This window comes from Phoxinus phoxinus (assembly GCF_949152265.1).
Source record: "Phoxinus phoxinus genome assembly, chromosome: 2".
NCBI lineage: Eukaryota > Metazoa > Chordata > Actinopteri > Cypriniformes > Leuciscidae > Phoxinus > Phoxinus phoxinus.
This window is the reverse complement of record NC_136877.1, coordinates 21,852,272-21,879,424: the sequence shown is the minus strand read 5'-3', so window position 1 is coordinate 21,879,424 and position 27,153 is coordinate 21,852,272. Positions and strand designations below refer to the sequence as shown.

The following is a 27,153-nucleotide window of genomic DNA, read 5'->3' as shown; positions in this document are numbered from 1 at the left end:
TGTTTATCTGTTTATGCACTAATTTCTATAATTTCTATATTCGTTTTCTGATTAACTGATTTTTCTACAGGTTTAGATAATATATATAAAGATAAACATCTATTTGGTCTCACAACAAAGTGTATCATAACTAAGTACCATCCATCCATATCTGTGAAGGGTGCCAATCACTATTCTATTCCATATTTTTGTGCTTTTGAAACAATACATGAATTCATTTTGACTTCAAAATATATAGGCATCTAAACAGGGCCACTATAGCCTACTGTGTAATTAATAGTTAACTGGAGATAAAAGAGTCACCTGACACCAGTAACTGTTTATTGTTCAGTCTTAAATCAGTTATTACAGTTCTTGCCACATTCTGAACAAAGTTTAAAAACTTTAAAACTTTAAAAAGTGCAATTTAGTATCCTATGTTTGCCACTTCTCCATTCATAAATTCAGTTGATACCTGCCTAGACGAATAAAGGGATAGTTCACTCAAAATTACAATTCTATCATCATCTATTCAACTTTTTATCTGTAAAACATAAAAGAATTTTGAGAAATGTCTCGCTGTTTTTTTGCCCATACGATAAAAGTCAATGGTAACCAAAGCATTTTGGTTATGAACAATGTTCAAAATATCTTCTATAATGTTCTGCAAAAAAGGGAAGTCATCCAGGTTAGGAACATGACAGTTTTCCTTTTTGGGTGAACTATCCCTGAACACATTTTACTGTCATCCCCTCAAACAATCCATTTGTTTTTGGGAGATATAAATGACCAGGATGATTAGTACACATTTTGTCCTTTTTGCTGTCCTAGGATCAGTCATAAAGTGTCCTCTTGTGGAATGTTGTCACGGACTCAAGGGTGGTTATCCAGGAAAGCTTCCAGAAGCCGCGCACTGTTCGTGATGGCTGTAGTGAGCACTATGAATCTGCAACCTTTCAAATGGACAATTTTATGTTAATAAAATATTCAATTTGTTCACTTACTAATATATTCATTTATATATAATATATTAATAATACTAATAAATTATAGGCATACTAATATATTAACTTAAACGTAATATTACTTACTAATAAGTAACTATAAAAACACAAAAAATACATTCTGGAATATTTCACCTCTTTCCTTGCCAAGGAACCGGAGTGCAGAGATCTCAGAGAAGGTGCAGCCACCAAGGAACATCACTAGAACGATCCTTTGAGCATCAGTTTTGGTCCTGGCTTCCGAACTACTACTACCACCTGAAACAAAAACGGGAGAAAGAGGGGTAAAAAGCAGGCTTGATAGAAGCAAAAAAGTCAAAAAAGTCTTCTAATTAAATAATTGTATAAGACACCTTCCAGGGTGCCCCCGATAAGTCTTAGGATTATTTATATTCAGTTATATTAAAATAATCTTAATTAAAATGCTAAAAAAATAAAATAAAGATAAACATCAAACTGACATATTTTACTAGATATACATATCAGCCTATACAAACAAATACTTTTTTCAAACCTGTTACAGCAAATTCCTGTCCATTTAGCATACGGGAGACCTCCTCTAGACCGGTCCAACCATCTCTCTCCAACACCTGCGAGGAGCACAGTCCAGAAGCAAACACTGAAAGTTGTTCAGCAAGAGAGAGAACAAAATAATGGCTAACCAGTCAAAGCCTTTTTGGAAAGCTAACCTGTTCGATAAGTTTGCAGCTCAGAGGAATATAAGCACCACTAAAAATATATGCCATGTCTCGTGGAACGCGAAGATCATATTCCTCCCCAGACTTTGGTACCTGTACACGCAGATCAGATGATTATGATTATTTTATACATGTTTTTTGTGTTCTTATTAATTAAAAAAAGTAAAAGAAACTAGACATATTTGCTAACCAGAGTCAGTTTTTTACTCAGAGCTCGGAAATTGCTCTTCTTAGCCAGTGAGGAGAAAGCATCTGTCAGCTTCCCTGGACAGAAAACATAAGTGACTATCCAGTGCATGTACAATATGTGCACATTACAGTCAGTGTAATAAATATGAGAGCGAGGGAGGATAGAGAGAGTGAGACTGCACTCGTCAAGATTCTCACCTGCAGTCTTGTCATTGACAAGTTTCCCTACTTTACTCTCCATGACTGTCAGTGTTTCTCCAGCTTGCTGTTCTTCCAGTAGACCCAGCTGCTTCAGGTTTGCAAACGTCAGCAGGTGCTCTATACCATAACTCTGAACAAATAAAACAAAATCTCTAAAAAACATCTTCAGTGAGTTCATATGATTCACTTAAACACTTACTTTAGAGACATTCTTATTAAGTAAAAATATGGCTTTATAAAGGGTTATGTAAATGAAAAGTTCACAAATGTACAATTTCAAATCATAACATACCTGAAGGTACTGAGCTTTAAGAGATCGATAGTCTTTGGACAGAAGGCCTGTTGGACAATTAAATGCAATATTTAAAATTAATTGTTGGAATAAAACAACTTGAGCCATAAAACTTGCATACAAGAGTAAATCAGTCTCACCATTTTCTGTGATGGACAACAGGCAAAGGAGTCTAAGGCTTTCAATCATTGACACCTGATGGACAGAGTTTTCTCATTTAAATCAAGCATCACTATTATTGTAGTGTTATTATAACAGGGCTTGACATTAACTTTTTTGCTCACCAGCCACTGTGGCTAGTGGTTTTATGTTACTAGCCACTCAGCATTTTCACTGGCCACAATTTTGACATTAATACATGGGGGAAAACTGCTATATAGATATTTTGAATATTATCTCATAATGTGGCAGCAGGTTTATTAGGCTTCTGTCACTTTAAAGTGTAACTCTTTTTGTGAATCTACCCGAGTCAAACTTTCGTTTAAAAGCATTATTGGGATGGAAACGACCACTTTTAAGATTGACCGTATATTCGTTAACACCATATGAGGAAATGTCATGAAGTTGTAATTTCAATGAAAGCATGATAACTTAGCCACTTAGCTCATGGCAATATCTATTCAAATAATAATAATTCACTTCATGACATTTCCTCATATGGAGTCGAGCCTTCTTAGTGTTTTAAAAATAGCGATTTTGATGCTATCATAGTAGTGCCCCTAGCACTCCCATTCAAAAGGCAATTTGACCGAAAATAAAAATACGGTCAATCTTAAAAGTGGCGTTTCCATCCTATTTATGCTTTTAAACTAAAGTTTGACTCAGGTAGATTCACAAAAAGACCCTAGGTTGCATTTTGGCGAGAGTTAAGCTTTAAGACCTGACATACGGATCCATTATACTGTTACACATGCGTTTTCTTTCTCAACTGTTTACGTTAACTTACGTGAATACTCGCTAAGCATTTTGACATTATGTTGTGTGTATTTGACTGTTTAAGTGCAATAAGCAGCGAATACTAACTCAATACTGAGAGGCAGCTTTATGTGCGCGCACTTTGGGTGTGAGAACAAATTACGTTGTGAAAACACACTAGAGTATTATCCAGCTAGGCAGAAAATGAGTATTGGAAGCATTTCAGATATTTCAGTATCGATACTTATTGAAAAATCTATATTTTTACAACACTACATTTTTATTTCAGATGCCTTTTTAAAAGACTACAATTGAACATTTTATATATTATAAATAAAATTCAACCCGCCAAAGTGGCTACTAGAAGTGACTGCATTAAACGACACTGCTGAAATATCCATCAACATTTGGAGGGTTGCCGCCGGGTGTTAATGTCAAGCCCTGCCAGTGTTTTCTAAATCTAAATCTTAATTTTTTTATACCTGTCTGTTGATATGTTCTTCAATGCAGGTGATGCATTCACGGATCTCAAAGCCTTCAAGTAAAGCTGGATTTTTATAAAGAGCGGAAATATAGAAATGGGTGAGGTTACAGTGTCATGGTGTAGATTTTTAAGTAGATATTGTATATCATGAGCTCACATTTATCAAGACAACTTACAATGTTCTGTCTTCAACAATTCCTGGAAGTCTTGCTTTGTTTTCTTCTTCATCATCGATTCACTAGCACCAATATCTAGTGGAAGAACATCAAAGCATGTTATTTATTACTGAGAAACTGTTTTCAAGCAATGCTACTAACTAACAAGACTTGCTCTGTTAATGAGGCCAGAGGAAATATTTAACTTTGATTTAAAAAAATGCAGTAAAACCAGTTATATTTCGAAATAATATTACAATTTAAAATAACTGTTTGTTTTATTAGAAATTTTTATCACATTCCTGTGACAGCATCGCTGAATTTTCAGCATCATTACTCCAGTGTTCAGTGTCACATGATCCTTCATAAATCATTCTAATATTCAGATTTTCTGCTCAAGACACATTTCTTATTATCAATGTTGAAAACAGTCATGCTGCTTAATACATATAATATATTATATATAATGTATATTTTTGTGGATAACTGAGTAATTGTTTTCAGGATTCTTTGATGAACAGACAGTTCAAAAGAACATTTGAAATAGAAATCTGTTGTAACTTTACTGCTACTTTCAATCAATTTAATGCACCCTTTCTGAAATAAGTATTAATTATTATTTTCTAAAAAATCTCATTGACCCCAAACTTTTGAGCAGTAGTGTATACAAAACTTACGAAGACTGAGAAGACGATGTTCCTGTTTCAGGCCTTTCAGTTCATCCGCAACAAACGCCTTCATCTGCTGGATGTCCATCCCACGCCGTTTCTGTTACCAATTCACACACATTTTTTGATAATCGTCACACTCAGAATATGCTAAAATGTATCCTGTTGTCTTTACACTAATGCGCTTTGAAACACATGCCATCTGCAGTAGACACTTACATCATATGCTGTTTGAAGATTTTTGGCCTTCTGACTTAAAAAGCCAAACACATTCGAGAAATGCTCGTTCCTTATTTCATTGAACACCTGATGAATTAAAACAAGCAGGGTCATTTTTTTAAATAGCCGTTTCTAACCACTTTCAATTTAATAAAGTCTATATCACTCTTACTTTATCTTGAGAGTTAAGCATCACTTTTATACTCTTGTCAGAGGAAGTGACATCAGGGCCAAACTCCACACTACCTAGTAACAAAATTAAAAATGACGTGACAAAGGATGCAGCTGGTGATGGTTTCATTAAACATGTCTTGAACAATTTATTTTTAAGACACAACGACTCTGTAATAAAAACAATGGTTACTTACCACATTTTATTCTGAAAATGTCATCTACTAATCCCTCATAAACAACTTGAGAGCAGAGAGGAGTAACGAAGTCCACATCTAAAACAGCCAAATCCAGAGACCAGGATATAAGCTTTGTGTTCAAGTTTCAGAAAACTATAAGAATACATCAAAAGGTACATTTATTTTCATGTGAAATAACTGACCTCTGTCAATAAGAAAGACTTTTGCGAATTCAGGTTGCCTTGTTCTCTGTTCCCCCTGCTCCATTAGCTCCCTCCAGGATTCATACACCATCTACATAACAAGAGACATATGAAATGAAAGACTACCTTGATTTTCATCCACCAAAATCTCTTAATCTTTGAGGTTGTTTTGTCGCAAATCCTCACCTTGGCACATCTACCAATCCCATAAATCTTTGAGAAGGAACCATAGACAGACTGTAAAAGATTTAGAGCACTTCCTCCAGTGGTCACCCAGCGCTGGTCTCCCTCCTGATAAATCACATAAATATAAATTATCACTTATCAAAAATTACACTACTGGTCAAAAGTTTGGGTTAATCATGATTATTTTTTAAAGAAATTAATACTTTTATTCAGCAAGGGCACAATCAATTAATTAGAAGTGACAGTGAATACACTTATAATGTTACAAAATATGATGCTGATTTCAAATAAATACTCTAATTTTTTAATTTTCTATTCATTAGGCTAAATAATCAGCATAATATGAAATGTTTATTGAGCAGCAAATCAGCATATTAGAATGATTTCTGAAGGATCATGTGACACTGAAGACCATGGCTTTGCCATCACAGGAAAATATTTATTTTAAATTAATATTTCAAAAATATTACCGTACTGTTTTTTGCTTTTGTTCATCAAATAAATGCAAATAAAACATTTTTTTAAATCTTTCTGACTCCAAACTTTCTAATTCTGGTGTCGTAAATCAATAATATTCCTTCAAGAATAATATCAAGAATAATTGTCATACATACTAGAAATCTCAAAAGAGGTAAAAATCTCACTAAAACTAAGCAAACTTTACAAAACAAAAGCTTTTCTTAGCTCTAAAGATATGTACATAGCATCCAGAACAGCATTACCAGAAAGTTATCTCTGAAGAATTCAGGCAGCTCTAAACTCAGGATATCATCATCCAGAGGAAGAATGTAGAAATTCCACTCATCGGTTGTAACATCTATTAAAAGAACAACATAGTTAATGTCTGTATTAGGAGATGCGTTAACAAAGCTAGGACAATTAAGCACACTTAACCCACCTCCATAGACTCCCTGCTCCTCCAAAACAGTCTCACATGCATAAAACTGTAAAGTTGTATGACAACATTAGAATCGGACAACAAAATAAAGTATTTTCAAAATGTAACATAATTCTCAAAACACTAGTTACCTTTTGTGGAGTAAATATGATCTTATATCTTCTGAATCTTCCAGCCGTCTTATCTGAATTGACTAACTCTGTAAACACAGTTTATCAAACTATTAAACTAACAAACTATTAAACTATACTTCCTCCTGCTTTTCTAAAATAGATTATTTATTACTAACAGCAATACAGTGCCAACCTGAAATCCACTTCACAGTTTGTATTCGAGGACGTATGAGGAAGCACAGCCTGTGAAAATGATTGAATATGTAAGGCATGTGTATAACCAAAACTTGTTTTCACTTGTTAAGAACTAAAGTTTACTTACTGGTCTGAACTGCTGACAATTGGCTTGAGCTCAACTTTGTACAATTTGTCGACTTCATGTTGCTAAAATGTAAAAAACAACCATATACTTGTTAGAATTATAAGGGTGCGACTACATATTTGTATATCAATAATTTCAAGTTGATATAAATTGCTTGTCATTTAGAAAGGCAGTGTCACATTTTTCACCTAAAATTTTATTCGATATCATACCTTCAAGATTGTGACATTTGCTATTCGATCAAGAGGGCTCATTAAATCTGCATCAATAAATAAATCCTTCTTCCCTGGCAACTGCGAAACATAGAATAGAATTATTAAATGAAAAGTACTTTGCATTTAAAGAAACGGTGGGTGGTGGCCATGTCACCTGTTCAAGCAGGAAGATGAGCTGGTCTCTGGCTAGTCTTTTAAGCAGAGAGAAATCAGGCAGCTCAGGAGCATCCCTCCTCTCTGTCTGTGCCATGTGGAGAGATCCTACCACACTATCCGCAGCTGGATAAACCTGTCAAACATTGCAGGATAACATTAATGCCACTTAGATCTGTGGTGGCTGAATTTTGAAGCTGCTTTTCATCCAGCAGCTCAAACTGTAATTTATTTCCACAGTTTATTAAACATATCGGAACGTCCAACCACACATCCCAAGTTAGCCACAATAATAGCATCTTTGTAGCTATCCGAATTCGTTTAATTAGCATGTACACAAAAGGCAGTGAATTCGTATAATACCTCGTCCACCTTTCTCCGGAAGTGATTTTGCTACTGACGCTCGCTTAGTGAAAGTCCGATTCATTTCCGCAAATCGATTCTTTCGAACAGCCAAACCAACTCAGTGATTCTTTTTCTCCATCCCGTGGTCTTCCGGTGTGGCATGTGCTGAAAACTACAATAAAACCATACATGTAAGCACATATCGCTATTTACTACGTTATTCTAATAATCACGATGTTTGATGTACTTTCATTCGATCTAGTCCAGTTGCAGCCATCATTCATCATAAAAGTTATTTGCAAGTTACAACCTTAATTTGTTTTTACAATAAACAATATACTCTTTGTTAAACGTACCTTTGCCGTTTCATGTAATGACATCACTTATGTTTAATCTTTACGATGATACATTCATCACTTGGCTAAATATATTTTTGCACGCTTTAAAACTGTAATACAATAACATGTTAAATTATTACTTATTTGTGAGCCACCTGTCAAATATTCAGTACACAAACAAATCATCAAGGAATTGCAATTTGCAAACCGGTGAACTGATTCGTTGAAAAGATTTGACTCAAACGAACAATTCTTTCACGAATCGAATATCGCGACGCTAGTTTCAGTACGGACATCTTAGGCTTGCGGACACAATACACCAGCCGTCAATACACAAACATCATAGATGTAATGTAACATTGTCCACGGTTTTGATACATACGTTACCTGTATATTCTGGTCAATCTATTTATAGACACAATTATCAGACTGTGCACTCTCTTATTCTTCTTTAAAGTAACTATGTGTTCATCGTCGACTGCAGTGCTGCTGGAAACGGTCAACTTCGCTGCTGAGAAACATCGTAATCAGCGCCGTAAGGATCCTGATGCCACACCATATATCAATCACCCTATAGGTACTATAAACTAGAGCACTTTACTTCTAATTATATATAATCCGTCTCACTGCAGAAAATAAAGCTGCTCTTCTTTTACAGGGGTGGCAAGGATTTTAAGTCATGAGGGTGGAATCACAGATATCGAAGTTTTACAAGTGAGTCAGATATATGTTTGTGGGTGACTTTTAAGCTACTGTTTGTGCTTCATCTATAAATATTGTACTCTTTAGAGAAATAACAAGAGGTTTATTACAGAGGCTAATAGAAGTTTGCAAATGAATTGATGTGATTGAACTGTGCACTTGTGACACAGGCAGCATTGCTTCATGACACAGTAGAGGACACTGACACAACTTTTGACGAGCTGGAGTTTGTGTTTGGAACAACAGTGGCAAGAATTGTCCAGGAGGTGACAGACGACAAGTCGCTGCCAAAAGAGGAAAGAAAACGCCTGCAAGTGGTGCATGCGCCACATCGCAGTCATCAGGCCAAACTAGTTAAACTAGCTGACAAGTTATACAATTTACGGGACCTCAATCGTTGCACTCCCACAAGTGAGATATTGAAACTGCTGCTCAGCAGATTTGCTTAAGCATGAGTATATTTACAATTTGTCATTTTACTGTAAGTGTAAAAATGCTACCTTGTATCTATGTTGACAGGTTGGACGGCAGAAAGGGTTCAAGAATACTTTGTATGGGCATCTCAGGTGGCAAAAGGGCTTCGTGGCACCAATCCAGCACTTGAGGAGAAAATGCAGCAGCTGTTTTTGGAGAGAGGAGTGCAGTTCTGATGTGTTTTTGATGCAGCTGATCATCATGGAATGCTCTTTAACCTAAAGGGACAGTTCGGCAAAAATTATCATTCTGTCACCATTACGTGCCCTGATGTTGCTCCAAACCTGTATGAGATTCTTGTGTATTTATACAAGAGGAGATGTAAGGAAAAATGACATTTCCTTTTGTGTTCAGCTTAGTAAAGTCATACAGAGTTAGAACAACATCCGGGTAGGTAAAGGATGACTGAATTTACTTTTTTAAGGTAACTGTCCATTTAATATAAAGATTGTTAGATTTTTTTTTTTAGATCATTTTGTTATTTGATAATAATGACACTAAGTACAATACATGCTCAGTTATGAAATTCAATTAAAGTTTTGTTAAATGTGATAAGTGTTGTGTATTATTTTCAGAAATGTATCAATATGAATAATAAAATATAGGCTATATTATAATTTTTACCAAAGCATTATTTTACCAAAGTATATTGGTAAACATATAGTTTAGTCAAACAGTTACTGTTATAAAGTTACAGTTATTGTTTCTGCAATAAAACTGTACATATTCCTTTGGAATAAACCACCACAGTGGTTTTTAAATTAAATTTAAAATAATATTAATAATAAGATGATAAAACAATCCTAAAAGCTTCTAACACTGTTTGAAGGAGATATTAATTTGAGCAAGAGGAGAGTTACTGTTACTGTATAATTACTGTATGATTTTAGAATATAAAACAGCTGTACAATTTTACTGGTTTCCATAGTAATTGTTCGATAAAGAATAAATACAAGTTAATATGAATATGTATACAAGTTATATTTATAAAATGCATCACTTTTACCTTATTGTTATTATTATTCTACCTATAAGAAAAGTACAGGAGAACATTAATAATATAATGCATCGTTGAATATTACAAGTGATTGAAGGTAGGAACTACTAAAAAGGTCAGTGTTTCCGCGGGGAACTCTACGTCCGCCAGTTACCATCATATTTCCGGGACGTCCATGTTAGTGGATAAAGAACTGTAAACAGGATTTTTACGCAGACTTTCATCGACCGTGTATTCTTCAAGTGTAAAGGGACACACTTGAACTGTCCAAAATGTCAGGACCAAACGCATTAAATTCCAAGCAGCCGCCGATTCAGTCGACGGCAGGAGCTGTGCCGATCCGCAATGAAAAAGGTATTTCTCGGAGAAACTGAGAAACAGTTAGCTTTGACTATTAGCATGTCATGTACGAAATCATTATAATGGAACTCTTCGTTTCAAACATAATTAAAAAAAAACTGTAATTAGACTGGTTTGGATCTTGTCCCGTATTCTGATTATTTTTCGTATATTGAGTTTAACGTTAGTGGTGGTTGTGGGAACATGCTCTAAATGTTACTCATGTCTGAGAGCATGAAGCGAAAAGCAAATAACATTTTGTCATATTTTAATAACTTGACACACAGCTTATGGCAATATCATCATTGTTTTGTTTTAATTTAATTTCAGGTGAGCTTTCTATGGAGAAGGTGAAGGTGAAGCGATATGTGTCAGGTAAGCGTCCAGATTATGCCCCAATGGAGTCCTCAGATGAAGAAGAGGAGGATTTCCAGTTTGTTAAGAAAGGTAAAGAGGCTGAAGCAGAAATGGAAGTTGAAGAGGAGGAAAAATCTGATCCTCGTCTTCGACGTCTCTTGAATCGAGTCTCCGAAGATGTTGAAGAAAGGTATAGCTTATCAATCTGTACAAAACAATTTATTCAAATAAATTATTCTTGTACTGGGGACCGGTTGGTGTTAATGTGAAATGCACTGTGTTATGACTTACACAGGCTTGCTAGACACAGGCAGATAGCAGAGCCAGAGCTGATTGTTCAAAGCAGCGAGGACTCGGATGAAGGAACCTGGCACCCTGAGCGAGAGGAGAGCAGCGAAGATGAAGAGGAGGAGGAAGTTGATGATGAAGTGGGTCAAAATATTTAGGAAAAGCAAAGACTTGTATATGCATTAAATGAGTTTACAAATAAGTGGTGTTATTTCTTCTCTATAGGAAGTTGAGAGGAGGAGAGCAATGATGCGTCAACGTGCACAAGAGAAGAAGAACGAGGAGATGGAGATCATGGAGGTGGAGGAGGAGAGGAAGTCCGGTGATGAGTCTGAATCCGAGTCAGAGTATGAGGAATACACCGACAGCGAGGATGAAGCTGAGCCTCGGTTGAAACCGGTGTTCATTCGCAAGTGAGTTTCTTAATATAAATTAATCTTAAAAAGGACTTATTATGTTTTTTTTATTTGAGCTTGAAAAGGGTCTGCAAAGCTACAAAGCACAATTTCCCCTCCAAAATAAGTTATTCTCTATATCAGTAAAGCACTGTTTCTGAACTCCCTGAAATGCCTTGATTGTAGTCTTGAGTTTTCTTCTGGGAAGGAGCACGTCATAATAATTCTTATTAAAAAAAATTCCTGCCCAAGGCATACGCAAGAAAAGGGGACGAGGCCTGGTTGAGTTAGTTGGTAGTGTTGAAATGTACGGTTATGGTAAGGGGTGGGACTTTTCCAAAATGTTCAAAGCAGGTGACCAATCACAACACACTGATCCATCTGACCAATCAGAGCACATTATGCTTATTGGAAGGAAGAGCTTAATAGAGACAAGAAACTAATCAGAGCGTTACTGACAGACTGGGAAGAGAGGTGCTGCAATAATGTGAGAAAATTTTACATTTTTTCAAGCATAAAAACGTATTCTAGTAGACCCCAAAAGCAAAATCAAGATTTTGTAGAAAGGCAAAATATGTGCCCTCTCTAAATGCCGTTTAGGGGTAAAACGAAGTTTGAAATACGTGAGAAGCAATGTACTGATATCGAACATCTGACACTGCCCACTTTGCTGAGAGCGGCGTTTAGATGAATATGTAAATATGTGCTGAATGCTTTCCTCTAAATAATAAAATAAACACACAAGAAAATTGAGAAAACGGCAAGCATTTTAAATGACGTATAAGAAAAGCATATGATTATAGCAATGTGAATGTTTACACGAGCTCTGCAATTCAGCACTCTAGTAAAGTCACATCACATTTATTTATTTTGCACTTTATACAATAGATTGCTTAAAATCAATTTGCTTTACCATATTAAACATGAAAAACAGTGTCAGTGTCTCGTTTCATCAGAAGTACAACTTCATTTTCTATAAAGCAGCTCTCCAGTGTGTTTGTTCACTTGCAAATTACGTCTGATCACAACGGACTCGTGAGGAGATATTTACTGGAAAAGATTTTCACGTGAAAGAAGGCGGAGCCTCCACGCACGCCTACATATTACGTAATCGCAATGGACCAATGGTAGTACAAAGGTGTTTACCAGCCTTTGACGAGCTGTTTCGAACTCCAAACGAAGTTCGTTTTTGCCTGATTTTGTTCGAAATGACAGTTCATTCTTCGATTTGCGCTTGAAGTATATTGGGGCTTTAAGTGTGTTATTCTGCAAACAGGCAGCTGTTACATTACATGCTTTGCAGTGCCGGTGAATGTTATTTTAATCTTGTGCTGTCTAACACTGATATTAATATAAAGCTAGGCAGTTGTCAGCTGACCCTTGATAAATGAAAATATAATAAAAGCTTATTCCAAATATGAAGCCAAACTCTTTCCTCAATGTGACATTTCAGGAAGGACAGGGTGACCGTCGCAGAACGAGAAGCAGAGGAGCAGAAACAGAAAGAACTGGAAGTCGAGGCCAAAAAACAAGCTGAAGAGAGACGGCGCTACACGCTGAAGATTGTAGAGGAAGAGGCCAAGAAAGAGTTTGAGGAGAACAAACGTACGCTGGCTGCTCTTGATGCTTTGGACACCGATGGAGAAAATGAAGAGGAGGAATATGAGGCCTGGAAAGTGAGAGAACTGAAGCGTATTAAGAGGGACAGAGAATGCAGAGAAGCGTGAGTACTCATCATTTTCACAACAAAAACATGACATTATTTTTTAGAAAGTAAGTCATAAAAAATTTGACATGGCATTTCTTTAAATTACAGAATGGAGAAAGAGAAAGCAGAAATCGAGAGGTTTCACAGTCTTACCGAGGAAGAGCGCAGAGCAGAACTGCGAAATGGAAAAGTTGTCACCAACAAAGCATCAAAGGGCAAATACAAGTTTCTGCAGAAGTATTATCACAGAGGAGCTTTCTTCATGGTGAGCGATAAGCAGATCATCATTACCAGATTACCATAATTTGTTGTTTTGTCTGATATACATCTAATCGTTTCTGCAGGATGAAGAGCAAGATGTCTTCAGGAGAGACTTTAGTGCTCCAACTCTTGAGGACCATTTCAACAAGACAATCTTACCCAAAGTCATGCAGGTCAGTGCCATTCTATAGCTGTATAGTTTATTCCTCAGATCAGTTTATTTTGGGTGTTGGGTTAGTTTTTCAAAGGTAGCAATGTTAAATACTTAAAATCAGAATTTGGAAATTAGTACCACTGCCGTGCCAATCACATCAGATTTTGAGATCTGAAATTGCAACAAAAAAAAACAAAAAAAATTGAGGTGGTTAAAAGCAGACAATCATGTGAGATATTGTCTGTTCAATTTAGTAGTTAGCAGTTAAATGTAGTATGACCTTCTAGCAAATCTGCTTTGCCACATTTTGGGCCCATAACTTTAGTAGTCTAGCATCCATGTTTATACTAATATAACTGATCATTCAATTTACTTTGTAGGTCAAAAACTTTGGACGTTCTGGACGGACTAAATACACACATCTGGTGGATCAGGACACCACTTCATTTGATTCTGCCTGGGCTCAGGAGAGCGCTCAGAACAGCAAGTTCTTCAAACAGAAGGCAGGGGGCGTGAGGGACGTGTTCGATCGGCCGACAGTGCATAAGAGGAAGACGTAATCCTGTTATTTATGCTAGAAGAGCAAATTCAGCTCAAACAAGGACACTTTTGAACTCCCCACCCCCATCACCCTTATTTTACATCCCATCATTGGAGAAACCTCATAAATCCATTAAATCTTTATTGCATTTTCATTGTGTACATCTTCTAGATGTTTCATGTGTACAGAATTCGGACTCTTTAGTTTCTTTGTTTCTAATGGAAAAAAATTGACTTCGTTTTATGGTAATAAATTACTGACACTGATCTCCAGGTTTCCTTAAGTCTTAATTCGATTTGAAATTAAGGCCATAAAAAGTCTATTTTTTACTTATGATAGGTCTTAAATTTCGGATGACACTTTGACTTAGACATATCTGAATGCTTTACCAAATTAAAACGATCTAATTAGCGTACATCTTATTTTTTTTATTCTATTTTTGTGGATTTGCTTGTTCACGTGACAATGCGCCTCATTTACGGCAGCATATTACGGTCTGTCTCCTGCACGCGCAACAGAAGGAGAAGAAAATGGTTCATCTGTTCAATTGTAAGTTTATTCTTTATGTGCTGGGGGGTGTGCAACATGTATTGTCTATGATGATATTGTAATCATTGTTTTAACGATGCGCGAGTCACTGTGAGCTGACATCGCATTTGTCACTCGTGCTTTCACTGCATGATGTGTGAAGTTGTTGTATGTCCCCAAATGAGTTTTTGTCTTATTTATTTCATATTAAGTAGTTATATTACAATATCACGAGAAAGAGTGCCGTTTTCCCAGCACAATTGCAATTGTGATATTTATTTTATACAACAGAAATGAACAATAAGTTAAAATTGTGAGTTACTCAATATTGTTTGATCTATATTTCGCCAACAAAAATATCTAAATGAAACCGTAACAAAACCTTGCAAAAGACCGCGATGTGTCTTTTTTATTTACTGACTGAATCCACGTTTTGAACGAATCAGTTTAATGATTCAATGGCCCATCACTGTCTATGCTTCTTTCCCGAATGAATCAGCCGTTTGAACAAATCGGTTGAATAAATGACTCCCTCAACTCTCTTAAGAGAGTGACTCGCTGGCACTTACTGGCGGTTTTAGTTTTAAATTGAAAAGTTCAAATTAGAAATAATGTCATATTTAAATATTGAATAAAAAAAAATTATCAGCATTATTTATGCAATTGTAAATGCTGTGTAAATATATTGATGCCACTTCTGTGTCACCTCTGCACTGGAAAGATGGATTTTGTTGATGGTTTAAATTGACTTAACAGCCCTGTTATCATTCTAATATAATTTAATTTGAATGTTAGAATTTGACATAAAAGATTATGCATACATCCAATACATTTAGAAAGAATGCCCTTATATAGGTACAAATTCCCCCATGGAAATCAATATAAGGTGGCAAATATTGCCCCTTAATAAAAATGTAAATTTCTGTCACTGCTGTAAACTGCCCAGTGCATAGAATATGAATAATATGAATATATTTGTGATCCAGCTGTCAACAACAGGCCCAAACCAGCCATGGTACCAGCACAAAAACATATTATGATCAACAAAACTTTGGAAAAATTGCAATATACTTGTTTTGTCAATATTGCACACCCCTAATGTACAGTATTACTTTTTATTTCTTCAGGTCTTAAAAAGCCTTAAATTTGACTTTAAAAAGTGTGCTGCAACCCTGATCTCATTGGTTTATCTGGAATGCATTACCAAAAAGGAGGCTGGAGCTTCAAAGAAAAGAGGTGAGTTGTACTGTTTTAGACTGTTAAAAAAGGGTTCCTTTATTAGAGACTAAATACAGTGTGAAAAAGAGTTGATCATGAGCAAGAAGGCGGCAGTCCAATGTGTCCATACATCTCAAAGCGGTCTCATCCACTCAATTGGTCAGAGCAATCAAAGCCTCCACCACATTTCCCATGTGTTCTCTCAGACTGCGCTCCGCCACTGATCGGGGAATCTCCATCTCTCCCATCTGTCAGGGTGACATTATCATGTTTCTTCATTTACATGTTAAAGTAAACTGGTTCATGAATCTCGCATAAAAATACACTTCTGTTTACTTACAATGAGCTCCACATCTTCCTTCTTTATTGTTACTTTGGCCAGTTCTTTTTCTCTGTGGAAGTGATAGAAATTAGTATTGTCGTGACGGTCATTTAGCAACCTCTGTTGCTAAAATATTTATTTTATCGTTGAAACAAGATGATGAGAGATCAAAATGTCCTACCTCTCCTGTTTCGCCTTTTGCTCTCTGGATCTTCTGTCTCCAATCACGGACATGGCCTTTAAAAACGCACGTCAAACACGCATTAAAATTCATAACATAACTAATTTATTCTTCATATTAGTTAAGATTTTTGAGCATCTCCTTAAAAGAAACACATTAATGCTTTAATGATCATTTTGAAAAGGTAGGTTTCACTTCAGTGCTCACTTGGTAGCAAACTAACTAAGCCGGCTGAGCAGTCCACTGCTGAAAAAATTACAATATTAAAACTTTATCATAATTTGTGTGATTACAGAGGGTGCACCATAGTTATATGAGTGTTAATACAGAAAGCTACTGTCCACTCCTGCCGCACATGGTTACTCAGCTAGCCAGGTTATCGTCATTCGCTGCTGATACTTCTGTCAACTCACCGTTTCCAAATTTGAGCTGGATATTTCTTTTTCCTCCGCATAGTCGGTAACCCTTTCCAAATCAGCAGCTCCACTATCATGTTTTCGGGGCTTTTCTGTTGGTTTTCCCGTGCAGTTCTCATCAGCTTCCAGGTCCAAATCCACATCTCCCTCAGCCGCCATGTTTGCTTCTACACAGCCGGAACACAAAACCGTTATGAAAATACCCGGACGGAGATTTATGTAACACACTTTGTGTATGTGTGTGTATAATATAATAACAAAGTAAAAAATATATAAATACTCTCTAAAACTGTAGAATTTTACATGGGTTTAATGACAGGTTATGAGAAATCTTTTAAAAATCTACTTTAAAACACAAATCAAAAGCAAAACCATTTTTTAATTTGTTATTTTAACAGAAAGTCCTCAAGTATGCTGGACACTTGTTGGCCACTTTTCCCTCACAATCTTTCAAAGTCACTATGATATAAAAATGTACTTTTAATGAAATATTGCAGTATTTATTATAAATGAATTTTCCATGCACCTTATTTTTCCGCGCACTCACTTGTAATCTTTAAAGGGGTGGTATAATGCCTTTTACACAAGATGTAAAATAAGCCTCTGATGTCCCCAGAGTGTGTATGTGAAGTTTTAGCTCAAAATACCCCTCAGATATTTTTATATAGCATGTTAAAGTGGTCAATTATTGAGGGTGAGCAGAAACGCACCGTTTTTGTGTCTGTCCCTTTAAATGCAAAAGAGCTACGGCTCTCGGCACAGATTACCTCACACACACGCACTGAAATTTTCAAAAACATTTAGCCTTTTATGTTCAAACCAGAGTCGGAAAGATGGAGAGACTCAAGAAGAAGTGACAAGATGTAGACAACTTTTCTGAATGGTTATTGATGAGTTTATGTAGCTTATGTGTAGTTATCTTCTAGTCATTGATTAGCCTAGCATATTCTGTCATGATAATCTATTAATCGCATTCCCGGGGGCGGGTTTATGTACATTTTAGGGTTGGTGATGTCACTAACCCGGGAGGAATGGCGTGTAGTCCCTACCAGCACTTTGTTGTAGTCCTTAAAAAGCAATTTCTGTAAAATAAAATATCTCCCTTTGCTTTGAACTTCGTCGTAACTTTGCAGATGTTGTTTATTCTCAAACAGCAACATTACACACTATCTGGTCACTTTATACTTTATACCATTTATACTAAATTGGTCAGAGAAAACCTGCGAATATACCGCAAACCCAGACGACGCACTGAAGGAAAATGAAAATTGAGCGCAAGTACATTGGAGGGCGGAGCCAGGCTATAATTATCCACCCCCTTAATAAAAAAAACTTCCCCTCCCACTTTCTTTTTACTCCCCCTCCCACTTGCAGTCTTCTCTGATGACGTGTTTACCGGCGCGAGGGTGGGACAACCTGGCTGTCACTCACATGAGCAATAGACCTTATTCAGAGCAGCGCCATAGGTATGAAAGTGAGGCTGTGAGTGAGAATTGCCATGTTTTCAACAGCATCCGCTGTAAAAAGATGCGTAAGCTCCTAGATCACTTGAAAATTTCCACCGCTGAAGTTGAAGCACGGTTTTCTGGAGATTTTTTTTCTGCTGAAATTTCTTGGAAATATATATTTGCAGTGTTTCATCAGCAGAACAATTCAGAAACATGTTAAATAACAGTACAACCCACTGAAAAGATGTATGTCTATCACTCACAGGCTCGCTTTCATTCCTGTATAAAAAAATAAAAATAAAAAAAAATGCCACTGCTGTGAATAAGGTCTAGAGCAAATCCAATAAATTCTGATCCAACGATCCAATCAATTCTTGTTTCTTGAGAGAAAAAAATCCTGCCCCTAATTTTTTTTTTTCTTGTTTGGGATATGTTACAATAGGGACAAAAATACTTGCAAGTTTTGTTTCGTGCCGACTTTAATCCTTAGGATTTAGTTTATATTAAACATTTCATGAGACAAATTCAACCTTTGACTATAGGTACAATGTTGAGCTTTTTTAGAGAGAGAAAACTGCAGTTTTTGTTATCTCAAAAAAAAAATATTGATTTGAAATATTTGAAAAAAAAATATTAGTCACTCACACGGCTGAAGATGGTTATGGGTATGAGATGCCATAAAATAGTAGGCTACAATTAGTTCCAAATTGTAAGCATCCAGACTTCAGTTCTGACAAAACCATGCACACAATTAAACAGCCTTGCTTATAAACAGACAGATGTTGTTTAGGTTACAAAGCTTTCACCTCTCTATTTGTGTCCCGTAATAGGTTTACCAGTGACAAATACTTAAAGCAACACTGTTACTACGAGCCTTTCTCATCCACCTGGGTTTTCCACCTCTTCAACTTGTAATCAGCTTAACAAAAAGGACGCCTTTTCAGAGCACACCTGCTCTTCTCTTCTGCTGCTCTCCGTTGAATATGTTTACAATCTTTGAGGAATGTTACAAAGGTTTCATAGGAAGCCTTTCCCCATCATTACCAGTCTATTTATTCTACTGTACGATTGATTTCTGACAGCCACTGGACTTGGAGAGTTCCTCTGACAGCCGGATCAAGTGTGGGAAGTGATGCGTTGTCACTGTTGCTGGGCACAAGTAAGCTTTCCTGGATGTGGTGGTAGCACTGTGTGAACTTTAGCATTTCGAGATTGACCTAAAATATAGCTTGATTGTATCATTTAGTAGGGCAGCACACTTCAGTGCAGATGGGATTGAGCTGTGGCTGTCAAATTAGTGAGTAGATGTCATGTTTTTTGGAAAGTGTTGGCTCTGCTACGGTGTCTATGACATCATTTGAAATTAATCATTCCTTCATGCTTTTTTTTTTTTTTTTTACAGAGGCCATTAATTCTGTACATATAATTTGTTGTTTTTTTGCAAATGTTCCTCCAATAATGTTAATAGAACATTTGTTCAGACTAGAGTTATCTGAGCTTTAATAATGTTCTCAAAATGTAAGCACAAAAACATTATGCATGCATAATTCATGGAACGTTTTTTCTGTAATGATGTTCGTCTAACATTTTTAGTTTCAGAATGTTGTTAGAACATTAAGAAGTAACGTTCCCAAAATTATCACATTGGAATGTTCATGTTCCTTCAACATTCGCATAACCAAGAAGGAATTCATTCTCTCATAATGATGGCCAGATTGTAGAACAACACCTCTATGTGTGTATTTGTGGATGATTGTTTTCCATCATTTCTTCTAAAGCACATTAAATAACATAGATCAGATGTTTCTCATGGAGCTTGCTGAGTGATTTGTATTGTACGTTGTGCTTTTGTTCGAACAGTGTGCTAGTGTCCTTCTCTCACACAAGGCCCCCAATTATGGAGTGAAAAGACCTCCAGTCATTCTGGGTGTTTCACTCTGGGGGAGAGATTACAGCTTTATTGAATACACTGTATACTTTAAAAGACTCTAATTGGTTTAGAAAAGTTCATGCCTGTTAGCTGACTAAGGATTAAAGCTGCTAAATTCAACGGTCAGTTCCTAGTAACACATTTGTTGTTATGCTCCTATTTACAGAACAAATAACACTGATTCATAAAGCAGAATGTTAGTTGCAAAAAGTCATATTTGATTCTCTCATAGTTCATAGACATCTCCTTTTCTTAAGAGGGATCAATACAAAGGCCGTGCTGTAATGTGCTGTCACTATGATAGCTGCATGCCATGAATTTTGTTACGTAATGATATTGTCCCAGACACTGTTTTGGCCACATGACCCTGTGGAACTGTCAATACTTTGAAATGTTCTTTCTAGACTGGAATAGTACAGCACTAGTACAGTACAATAGTCTGTACTGAGAGAAGTACTTACACAACAGTAAACTCAAATACTCACTTGAAATGCTTGAAAAGTTCTGCTTAAAAATCATGGCCTCCTATTAATTTACTCACTGTCCTGCTTTTTACATAATTTATGTTTACAAAAACAATGTGCTACAAGGTGGTCTTTGACAGTTGCATCGTGCCTTGCATGTTTTTCAGCGGTTTGCGCTCCAGTTGAGGCCAAGATGTCAAAGAAAAACCTAAAATGTTCCATAAATCTTTAAATGTTTTTTGAGCCATTTTTGCCTTTTATTATGATAGGACGGTTAGTTGACAGGAAGCGAAGTTGGAGAGAGAGAGGGGGACAGGATCGGGAAAGGTCCACGAGCCAGGACTCGAACTCGGGACGCCCGAAGCAACTGTGCTACATGTGGGCGTGCTGCCCACGGGGCTATTGGCACCGACCAAATAACGTTTTTGCTAATGCTTTGAGAACAATCGACCAGATAACTATGAACGAACATTGTATTAATGTTACTGGAAGAACATTTGTTCATTCATAACTTTTAGGGAACTTTAGCCAAAGAGACAGAATGTTAGCCAATGTTCCTTGTTAGCTGGATTGACATTAGCACCACATTTGAAGTTAGTGTAACTAGAAAGTTTTAAAGTAAAGACCATGATCTTTGTGCACAACAGCGGAAAGGGATAGTTCACCCAAAAATAGAAATTATGTCATCATTTACACGCTCTTATGTCCATTGCACATCTGTAAGACATTCTTTTGACTGCAGGACACAAAAGAAGATATTTTTGGGGGAAAACTGTCCATTCATGGGGTCCAATGTCATTTGCGTCGCAGCATTCTTTAATACATATTATTTTGTGTTGCACAGAAAAAAATAAGAGTCATGCAGGTTTGGAACGACATGAGGGAGAGTAAATAATGACAGACTTTCTATTTTTGTGTGAACTGTCCCTTCAAGCGTGATTTCTGAATCAAGACCGCAACTGTTTTTTTAGCAAATGTACGATGTCAAGTTTGTACATCATGCTGAAGGCTGATGAGTTCAAGTGTTTGTCAGACCCTGCTGTCTGGATTAGTGTGTCACTCTACCGGAGAGAGAAGGTCATCCAGGCTGAGACGAGGACTAAAAACTCCAGGATAATCCCAGCACACATACACACTGACCCAAATATAGAGCTACCGGGCGTTCTGCACGCTAGAAACTCATAACATCCCGTGACACTACATAGACATGAGATACTATCACATGTGATGATGTCCGCTTCGTTATAATCATTATCTTCAACTGAAACAATTTGTCTCATAGTGTGCAAACTTATTATGTGAAGTGTGCCAGTGTTTGTTGAAGTGTATCCCCATTTCACATTGAGACTGTGGGCAATGTATGCAAAAGAATGCGGGATTGGACCTGTGCCGCTCTTCCTGTGCATTCCTCTAAACACCCACTTCATTCGCTTCCCTCTGTTTCTGGGTCAAAGCATAATGACCAGATTACATATGTGCCCTCTATAAAATCCGACAAGTGAGTTGTTGCTAAGGTGCTACTTAGCCAGAAAAGGGGGATCCAAAGGTATGTCAACTTTGCGAGAGAAATTACGAAATCGCAAGTAATTACATTATTCTTCCCTAAACCGATTAGAACCCTTGGGAAATCCTATTGTACGTGAGGGTGCTCTGGAGCCGGTGCACTGGAGCGAGGGCCTGGGGGAAGGGAGGGACAGATGGAACCTGCCCCCTCCTCCCGCTGCTCTTGTTGACTAATCTCACTGGGTGACTACAGGCGACTGGAGGGAGGGCAACTGGGCATCCACTCTTGCTCACAAACTCTCCTGGCACCATTCGATGCCACTAGGCAGCTCGTAGGAAATGGGAAGACTGTTCGGATGTTCCAACGCGAGGGACATGAGGGTGTGCAGTTGGAGATCCATGGAACCAAACCTGCAGAGGAAACTAGCTGAGGACCATTTCATGTAAAGCTAAGGGACTCCTACAGTTGATAAATTGTCCTGACTCACTGGTTATAGTATATAATTAGATATTTTCTTTAGTCATTTTTTTCCGGAGGACTTGCTTTTAATGACTAAGCGTCCTTGACAAATAAGACGCCATGTCGACAGCTCAAGCTTTACACCACACCGGTGTCTACAACTATTTCCTCAACATGGTGGCTTATCAGGTGAGAGAGAGAGATGGATATTATTTCATATGGGAGATGTGCAATTACTTATCAGGTGGTTTCAGATTCTCATGGATCTATTATTGGAACACAGGAAAAGCTTTACACGAGCATCAATTCTTCTCTTACCAGAACCTAATCTGGCTTTGCAGAACTTAGAACTAAAAAACTAATTATGGCGAATGTTGAACATAAGTAACCTGACAATTTCACTTATCATACGACTACAGCGTTTTCAGTTACTGGATTTCACACACTTTTGCTGATTTGGCTTTTCTATTTGTCCTAAATATGAGTGAAGTTGCCACAGAATGACACTGACATATTTGACAGAAAAAAGAGCTCATTATATGATATAATTTGTATTAGTGGAGCACTAGTATGTGGAATATATACTCATATAAGTATGTTTCAAGGCAATAGACTTGCTTAAATACTGCAGAACCAAATTTTTCAAGCTTGCAAAGATTCAAGATTGTCAATCTTGAATCAATCGAAGGTTGTCGCATAACTTGTCATAATGCTCTGTGATAGGCCTCAATTTATGAGCTCCATATTTTCATGTTATTGTTTTAACTAATTAACCTTGCATTTCATTTGAAAAACTTAAGGTTTGAGTTCACTCAGTGTTGTCTGCATTAGGATGCACAGTCCCTGAAAAGAATAATCCACTATTAAATTATTTTAAATGATAATTGCTATTATAGTTGCACTGTTAAAATAATTGGTCAGTTGTTGCTGTTGGTATAAGAAGGTAAAACTCCTCTCTCAACAGAAACGCACAGGCATCATGGAAAGTGCTTTCTGTCAAATGAAATTAAGAGGATGAATGACTCATTCTGTCATCATAAGCTTTAAGAGTCAGTGTGTTTTCACCCTCCTTGCGTCTGAGATGTGAGAATTAATAATAAAACGTATGTAAATTAATTTATAGAAAGGATCAAATGTTGTCAATCCTTATATTCTTATGTCTAATCCACAAACTGGCATAAATGTTCTGAGTAAATGTTATGGCATTTCAAACAAAAAATATTCTGCTGTCACAAGTTGTCACCATCACTTTGAAACCAATTTGCTTCATTCACACTCTAAAATGTCATTCCTGTTATCATCTTAAATAAATGCATGGTTGCAGGTTAAAATCGGAAATTTAATTATAACTTTTAAAGGGCACCTATTATGGAATTTTGAAATTTACCTTTCATGTAGTGTGTAACATAGATCTAAGTGAACAAAAACATCCTGCAAAGTTTGAAATATGAAAGTGCACCGTATATAAAGTTATTGTCTTTCAAAAGTGAGAGTCGACTCTGAGTCATTTTTATGAATCGTTAGAAGACCGAAGCTTTTTCTCTGACTAGATGACGTCAACTTGTCAAGTTATTTGAATACGATACGCCCACTTATTGCGCTCCAAGGCCAGGGAAAATATCATGGCGACAAGACGCTGTGTTCTGAAGTGCGGCTCAAAAGCAAACTTTTTTCATCTGCCCAAGGAGGAGCATTTGAAGACTAAGTGGCTACAATTCATATATACAGCTATACCACAGAAGTGTAGTCCGAGCCTTGTGCTTTGTTCGCGTCATTTTGAAGACGATTGCTTTTTAAATGCAATCAAACTTGGATTGAACTGAAGGATATTGACTGATATTGAAGGAAGGTTCAGTTCTAAGTGTATTTGCATCAGCTTCCTCCTCCGTATCACAACCTGTAAGTTTTATTAATAATTTTTGCTTTTATATTTTATGTAGCATGCTTAATAATTATTTTGTCTGTTGTGTAAGCACCATCTAACGTTAGCTTCTAGGTCTTCAATGGCAATTGTATTGAGATATGTGAAGTGTTTGTCGTTGTTTTCGGAGTTGTCTAAAGAATAGAATAATACCTCGTAGTAACGTAACTCCATTTTTTTTGTGTAAAAACGTTATGTTTATGCATCGGGCTAATGCAAACAAAGACTGATTGTGCTTTTACAATATGAACTCTGGGCTATGCTCGCTAACATAACATTCAATTATTTATCTTATTTTTCGTTTTTTACTACAAACTATAAAGCAGTGGACTATAATCATTATTATAATACAATTTAATTGATAAAAGCATCATTGTACTCCGTGTTAAAAATAAGTATTATCTATGTAAACACTGCTGGGTTTACTGTTGACCAATCAACGCAGATTAGCGTCGCGCAAAGGAGGGGTTTGAAAAACGAGTCGTTGAACGAATCATTTGGGAGTCGGTGAGCAAATCAGGTAAAAATAAATGCATATTATACGAAAACAAAAGTGTTTTTTGTCATTGCATGCACGTAAAACTGTTGTTGGGGACTCCCTAAACAACATTAGGAACATTTTAAATGTCATAATAGGTGCCCTTTAAGTTGCAAGCATTATTTTGTTGAGTTCTTTTGACATAATGTTGATCATTACTTAAACATAATATTGTGTAATTAAAACCCAAATTTATGCATACATTTTTTTTTGTAAAGTTAAAGTAATTGAATTAAATAAGTGGATTTCTAGTGGCTTATTAGTGGTGTTTTTTTAGTGAAGGGTTAATGTAGGTAAAGGGTTACCTGTTAATGTAAAGACGGCCATGGTGGTTAAATACGTTATATTTAGAATGTGCTATGTTAGCTGTGGATTTTAACTGAAAAAGAGATTCATTGGTTCCAGGGCTACTAAAAAAGTAGTTGAACCGACTTCATTTTTACTTTTTACTGTGTTTACATTACAAATAATTAAGTTCCTGTAACTCACTGTAGTTTGTTGGTTGAATATAGCTGTCATAATTAACCCTTAAATGCATGAATGTTTTGCCAATCATTATTACATATTTGGGTCTTAAGAGACCCAGATCTATATCTAACACGTATGAATCTCTATCTGATTATATAACACTCTCCTGATGTTAGAATAACAATTACAGAAGAATACAATAAATAATGTTACCTTTTGGAGCTTGGAAGGGTTCAGTTTGAGGAGATGTTTTCTGCCATCATCACTGTCCTTTCTAGAGCTCATTTCCCAGTACATTCAGCATCTGGTTCATATTCGCCATCTTAAACATTTTCTCAAAACTATCATTTTTAACATCTTCAAAATCAATATATTTTGATTGCTGACAGCTTCTTCCCCAGATCCACCATCAAGTGACAGTGACAATAATATCTGACTGCGTTCAGTACTTGCTCTGCAGTAAATCGCTGACCCATTTCAAGTTTTGCTGGTGATACTTCCTGTTCTTTTGTTTTCTGCCTGCGGTAACTATGAATGAAACGTTACTTCATCATTGTGTATCAGACATTGTCACCTTATGGAATAAAGATGAATTGCACTTATTTAGTCATCATACAATTTTTACAAAATAAAAATGGGTAAACTGGCATTCTTTTGTAATTTTTTTATTGGTTATAATGAATTGATTGAGGAATACTAAGAAGGTTGATGTCTAACTTAAAAAAAATAATGAGGAGGAAGGTAGTGAATGAAGTTTAAGGGTCAAAAGAAAACGATGCACTATATGTCTCTAAAAAGCAAAGCAAAAAAAAAAAAGTAATGTAAAAATAATTTGCTCATTATTTACTCACCTTCATTTCATTCCAAAATACTTTCTTTCTTCTGTGGAACTTAAAAGAAGATATTTTCAAGATTGTTTCTGTTCTTGTTAAAAAAAAATAAGTTAATGAGGTCCAAAACAACACTGGTCGGTCCCACTGACTTTCATTGTATGAACAAATAAAGACTGATACATTATACAAAATATCTTATTTTTTGTATGGAAGCTTGTCTTCGCCACAGAATAAAAAAAGGCAATTCTGACCCTTTTTTTTTACTAGTTTCTATTAAAACAAGCTTTGATACTTTTGTGTTCCTGAAAAGAAAAGAAAAGAAAAAACATATAGAGCTTGATCATCATGAGGGTGAGTAAATAATGACATCATTTTAATATTGGGGTGAATTATCACAAGACTACTTTAAAGACTACTACAAAAGGGTTATACATGTATATATATCTTGACATATTACTCTATATTTTGATGGTTTTCCCCTCAAGTCACATAGTGAACAACTGTGACAGAACATAGTGAAGCACAATACTTCACACAGTACATTACTGAAAGATTGTGTGTTTTTTATACTGCTATCATTCAAAATCCAGTTAACGCTAATGAAAAATAGATTAATTATCTGTCAGTTGGAACCGAGTTTCTGCCCAATCTCTGCTTCTGGGTTTAGCTGGGGATAAAAGATGTTTGGACCCCATCCAGACAACCAGCCCCGATCCCTCAGGAAAAAAATCCAGATGCTTTGAGCGACCTCGATTAATCCCGAACCCTGACTGGTCTGCT

At 36.3% G+C, this 27,153-nt stretch overlaps 5 protein-coding genes across 9 annotated transcripts in view; 3 read left to right on the top strand and 2 right to left on the bottom strand.

The window, feature by feature from the left end:
* Window positions 1-129: 129 nt before the first annotated feature.
* vps33b (VPS33B late endosome and lysosome associated) lies at window positions 130-8,464 on the bottom strand. 2 transcript variants are annotated; one of them, XM_079637657.1, is made up of 25 exons: window positions 8,315-8,464; window positions 7,608-7,761; window positions 7,246-7,380; window positions 7,089-7,169; window positions 6,877-6,938; window positions 6,748-6,797; window positions 6,573-6,640; window positions 6,442-6,487; window positions 6,266-6,360; window positions 5,544-5,648; window positions 5,358-5,448; window positions 5,173-5,250; window positions 4,977-5,050; window positions 4,805-4,891; window positions 4,595-4,685; window positions 3,939-4,013; window positions 3,761-3,825; window positions 2,504-2,558; window positions 2,364-2,410; window positions 2,069-2,201; window positions 1,872-1,945; window positions 1,673-1,774; window positions 1,498-1,573; window positions 1,119-1,241; window positions 130-932 (listed from the first exon to the last, which is right to left on the bottom strand). In XM_079637657.1, exons 3-25 carry the CDS (start codon window positions 7,339-7,341, stop codon window positions 853-855), a joined length of 1,854 nt encoding a protein of 617 aa, XP_079493783.1. In that variant the 5' UTR covers window positions 7,342-7,380; window positions 7,608-7,761; window positions 8,315-8,464; the 3' UTR covers window positions 130-852. The 2 variants fall into 2 exon arrangements, with proteins under 2 accessions (XP_079493783.1, XP_079493782.1); XM_079637656.1 differs by lacking the exon at window positions 8,315-8,464 and adding an exon at window positions 7,946-8,167.
* Window positions 7,685-9,826, top strand: hddc3 (HD domain containing 3). 3 transcript variants are annotated; one of them, XM_079637814.1, is made up of 5 exons: window positions 7,685-7,780; window positions 8,385-8,504; window positions 8,586-8,641; window positions 8,800-9,040; window positions 9,149-9,656. In XM_079637814.1, the coding sequence occupies exons 2-5, from the start codon at window positions 8,390-8,392 to the stop codon at window positions 9,277-9,279; spliced, it is 543 nt and encodes a 180-aa protein (XP_079493940.1). In that variant the 5' UTR covers window positions 7,685-7,780; window positions 8,385-8,389; the 3' UTR covers window positions 9,280-9,656. The 3 variants fall into 3 exon arrangements, with proteins under 3 accessions (XP_079493940.1, XP_079493939.1, XP_079493938.1); XM_079637813.1 differs by lacking the exon at window positions 7,685-7,780 and adding an exon at window positions 8,096-8,275; XM_079637812.1 differs by lacking the exon at window positions 7,685-7,780 and having other exon boundaries at window positions 8,184-8,504; window positions 9,149-9,826.
* A 250-nt stretch (window positions 9,827-10,076) lies between these two features.
* Window positions 10,077-14,409, top strand: mfap1 (microfibril associated protein 1). The gene is made up of 8 exons (XM_079637767.1): window positions 10,077-10,454; window positions 10,770-10,986; window positions 11,092-11,224; window positions 11,310-11,497; window positions 12,933-13,202; window positions 13,296-13,452; window positions 13,532-13,621; window positions 13,983-14,409. The coding sequence occupies exons 1-8, from the start codon at window positions 10,373-10,375 to the stop codon at window positions 14,160-14,162; spliced, it is 1,317 nt and encodes a 438-aa protein (XP_079493893.1). The 5' UTR covers window positions 10,077-10,372; the 3' UTR covers window positions 14,163-14,409.
* A 1,511-nt stretch (window positions 14,410-15,920) lies between these two features.
* On the bottom strand, window positions 15,921-17,005 carry hypk (huntingtin interacting protein K). The gene is made up of 4 exons (XM_079637834.1): window positions 16,806-17,005; window positions 16,393-16,448; window positions 16,230-16,281; window positions 15,921-16,137 (listed from the first exon to the last, which is right to left on the bottom strand). The coding sequence occupies exons 1-4, from the start codon at window positions 16,965-16,967 to the stop codon at window positions 16,042-16,044; spliced, it is 366 nt and encodes a 121-aa protein (XP_079493960.1). The 5' UTR covers window positions 16,968-17,005; the 3' UTR covers window positions 15,921-16,041.
* A 2,164-nt stretch (window positions 17,006-19,169) lies between these two features.
* Window positions 19,170-27,153, top strand: part of serinc4 (serine incorporator 4) — a 15,424-nt gene continuing 7,440 nt past the window's right edge. Inside the window, exon 1 of one of the 2 annotated variants that reach the window (XM_079637745.1) lies at window positions 19,170-19,415. In XM_079637745.1, the coding sequence (XP_079493871.1) occupies window positions 19,389-19,415 (27 nt within the window). In that variant the 5' untranslated portion in view covers window positions 19,170-19,388. Of the gene's footprint in view, window positions 19,416-22,412; window positions 22,803-27,153 lie in introns of those variants that run through there. The other variant, XM_079637744.1, reaches the window with a different exon arrangement.

Bases quoted from the DNA above. Each gene is read 5' to 3' on its own strand.
- hypk (XM_079637834.1), bottom strand. From the start codon at position 16,967: ATGGCGGCTGAGGGAGATGTGGATTTGGACCTGGAAGCTGATGAGAAC. The intron at 16,449-16,805 runs GTGAGTTGACAG...GCGTTTTTAAAG, and splicing joins CCAGCTCAAATTTGGAAACG to GCCATGTCCGTGATTGGAGA. The intron at 16,138-16,229 runs GTAAGTAAACAG...TCACCCTGACAG, and splicing joins AGGAAGATGTGGAGCTCATT to ATGGGAGAGATGGAGATTCC.
- vps33b (XM_079637657.1), bottom strand. From the start codon at position 7,341: ATGGCACAGACAGAGAGGAGGGATGCTCCTGAGCTGCCTGATTTCTCT. The intron at 6,939-7,088 runs GTATGATATCGA...TTTACATTTTAG, and splicing joins CAAATGTCACAATCTTGAAG to CAACATGAAGTCGACAAATT. The intron at 4,686-4,804 runs GTAAGTGTCTAC...AATTGGTAACAG, and splicing joins ATCTTCAAACAGCATATGAT to AAACGGCGTGGGATGGACAT.
- mfap1 (XM_079637767.1), top strand. From the start codon at position 10,373: ATGTCAGGACCAAACGCATTAAATTCCAAGCAGCCGCCGATTCAGTCG. The intron at 11,225-11,309 runs GTGGGTCAAAAT...TCTTCTCTATAG, and splicing joins AGGAGGAAGTTGATGATGAA to GAAGTTGAGAGGAGGAGAGC. The intron at 13,453-13,531 runs GTGAGCGATAAG...TCGTTTCTGCAG, and splicing joins ACAGAGGAGCTTTCTTCATG to GATGAAGAGCAAGATGTCTT.
- hddc3 (XM_079637812.1), top strand. From the start codon at position 8,390: ATGTGTTCATCGTCGACTGCAGTGCTGCTGGAAACGGTCAACTTCGCT. The intron at 8,642-8,799 runs GTGAGTCAGATA...CTTGTGACACAG, and splicing joins CAGATATCGAAGTTTTACAA to GCAGCATTGCTTCATGACAC. The intron at 9,041-9,148 runs GTGAGATATTGA...CTATGTTGACAG, and splicing joins CAATCGTTGCACTCCCACAA to GTTGGACGGCAGAAAGGGTT.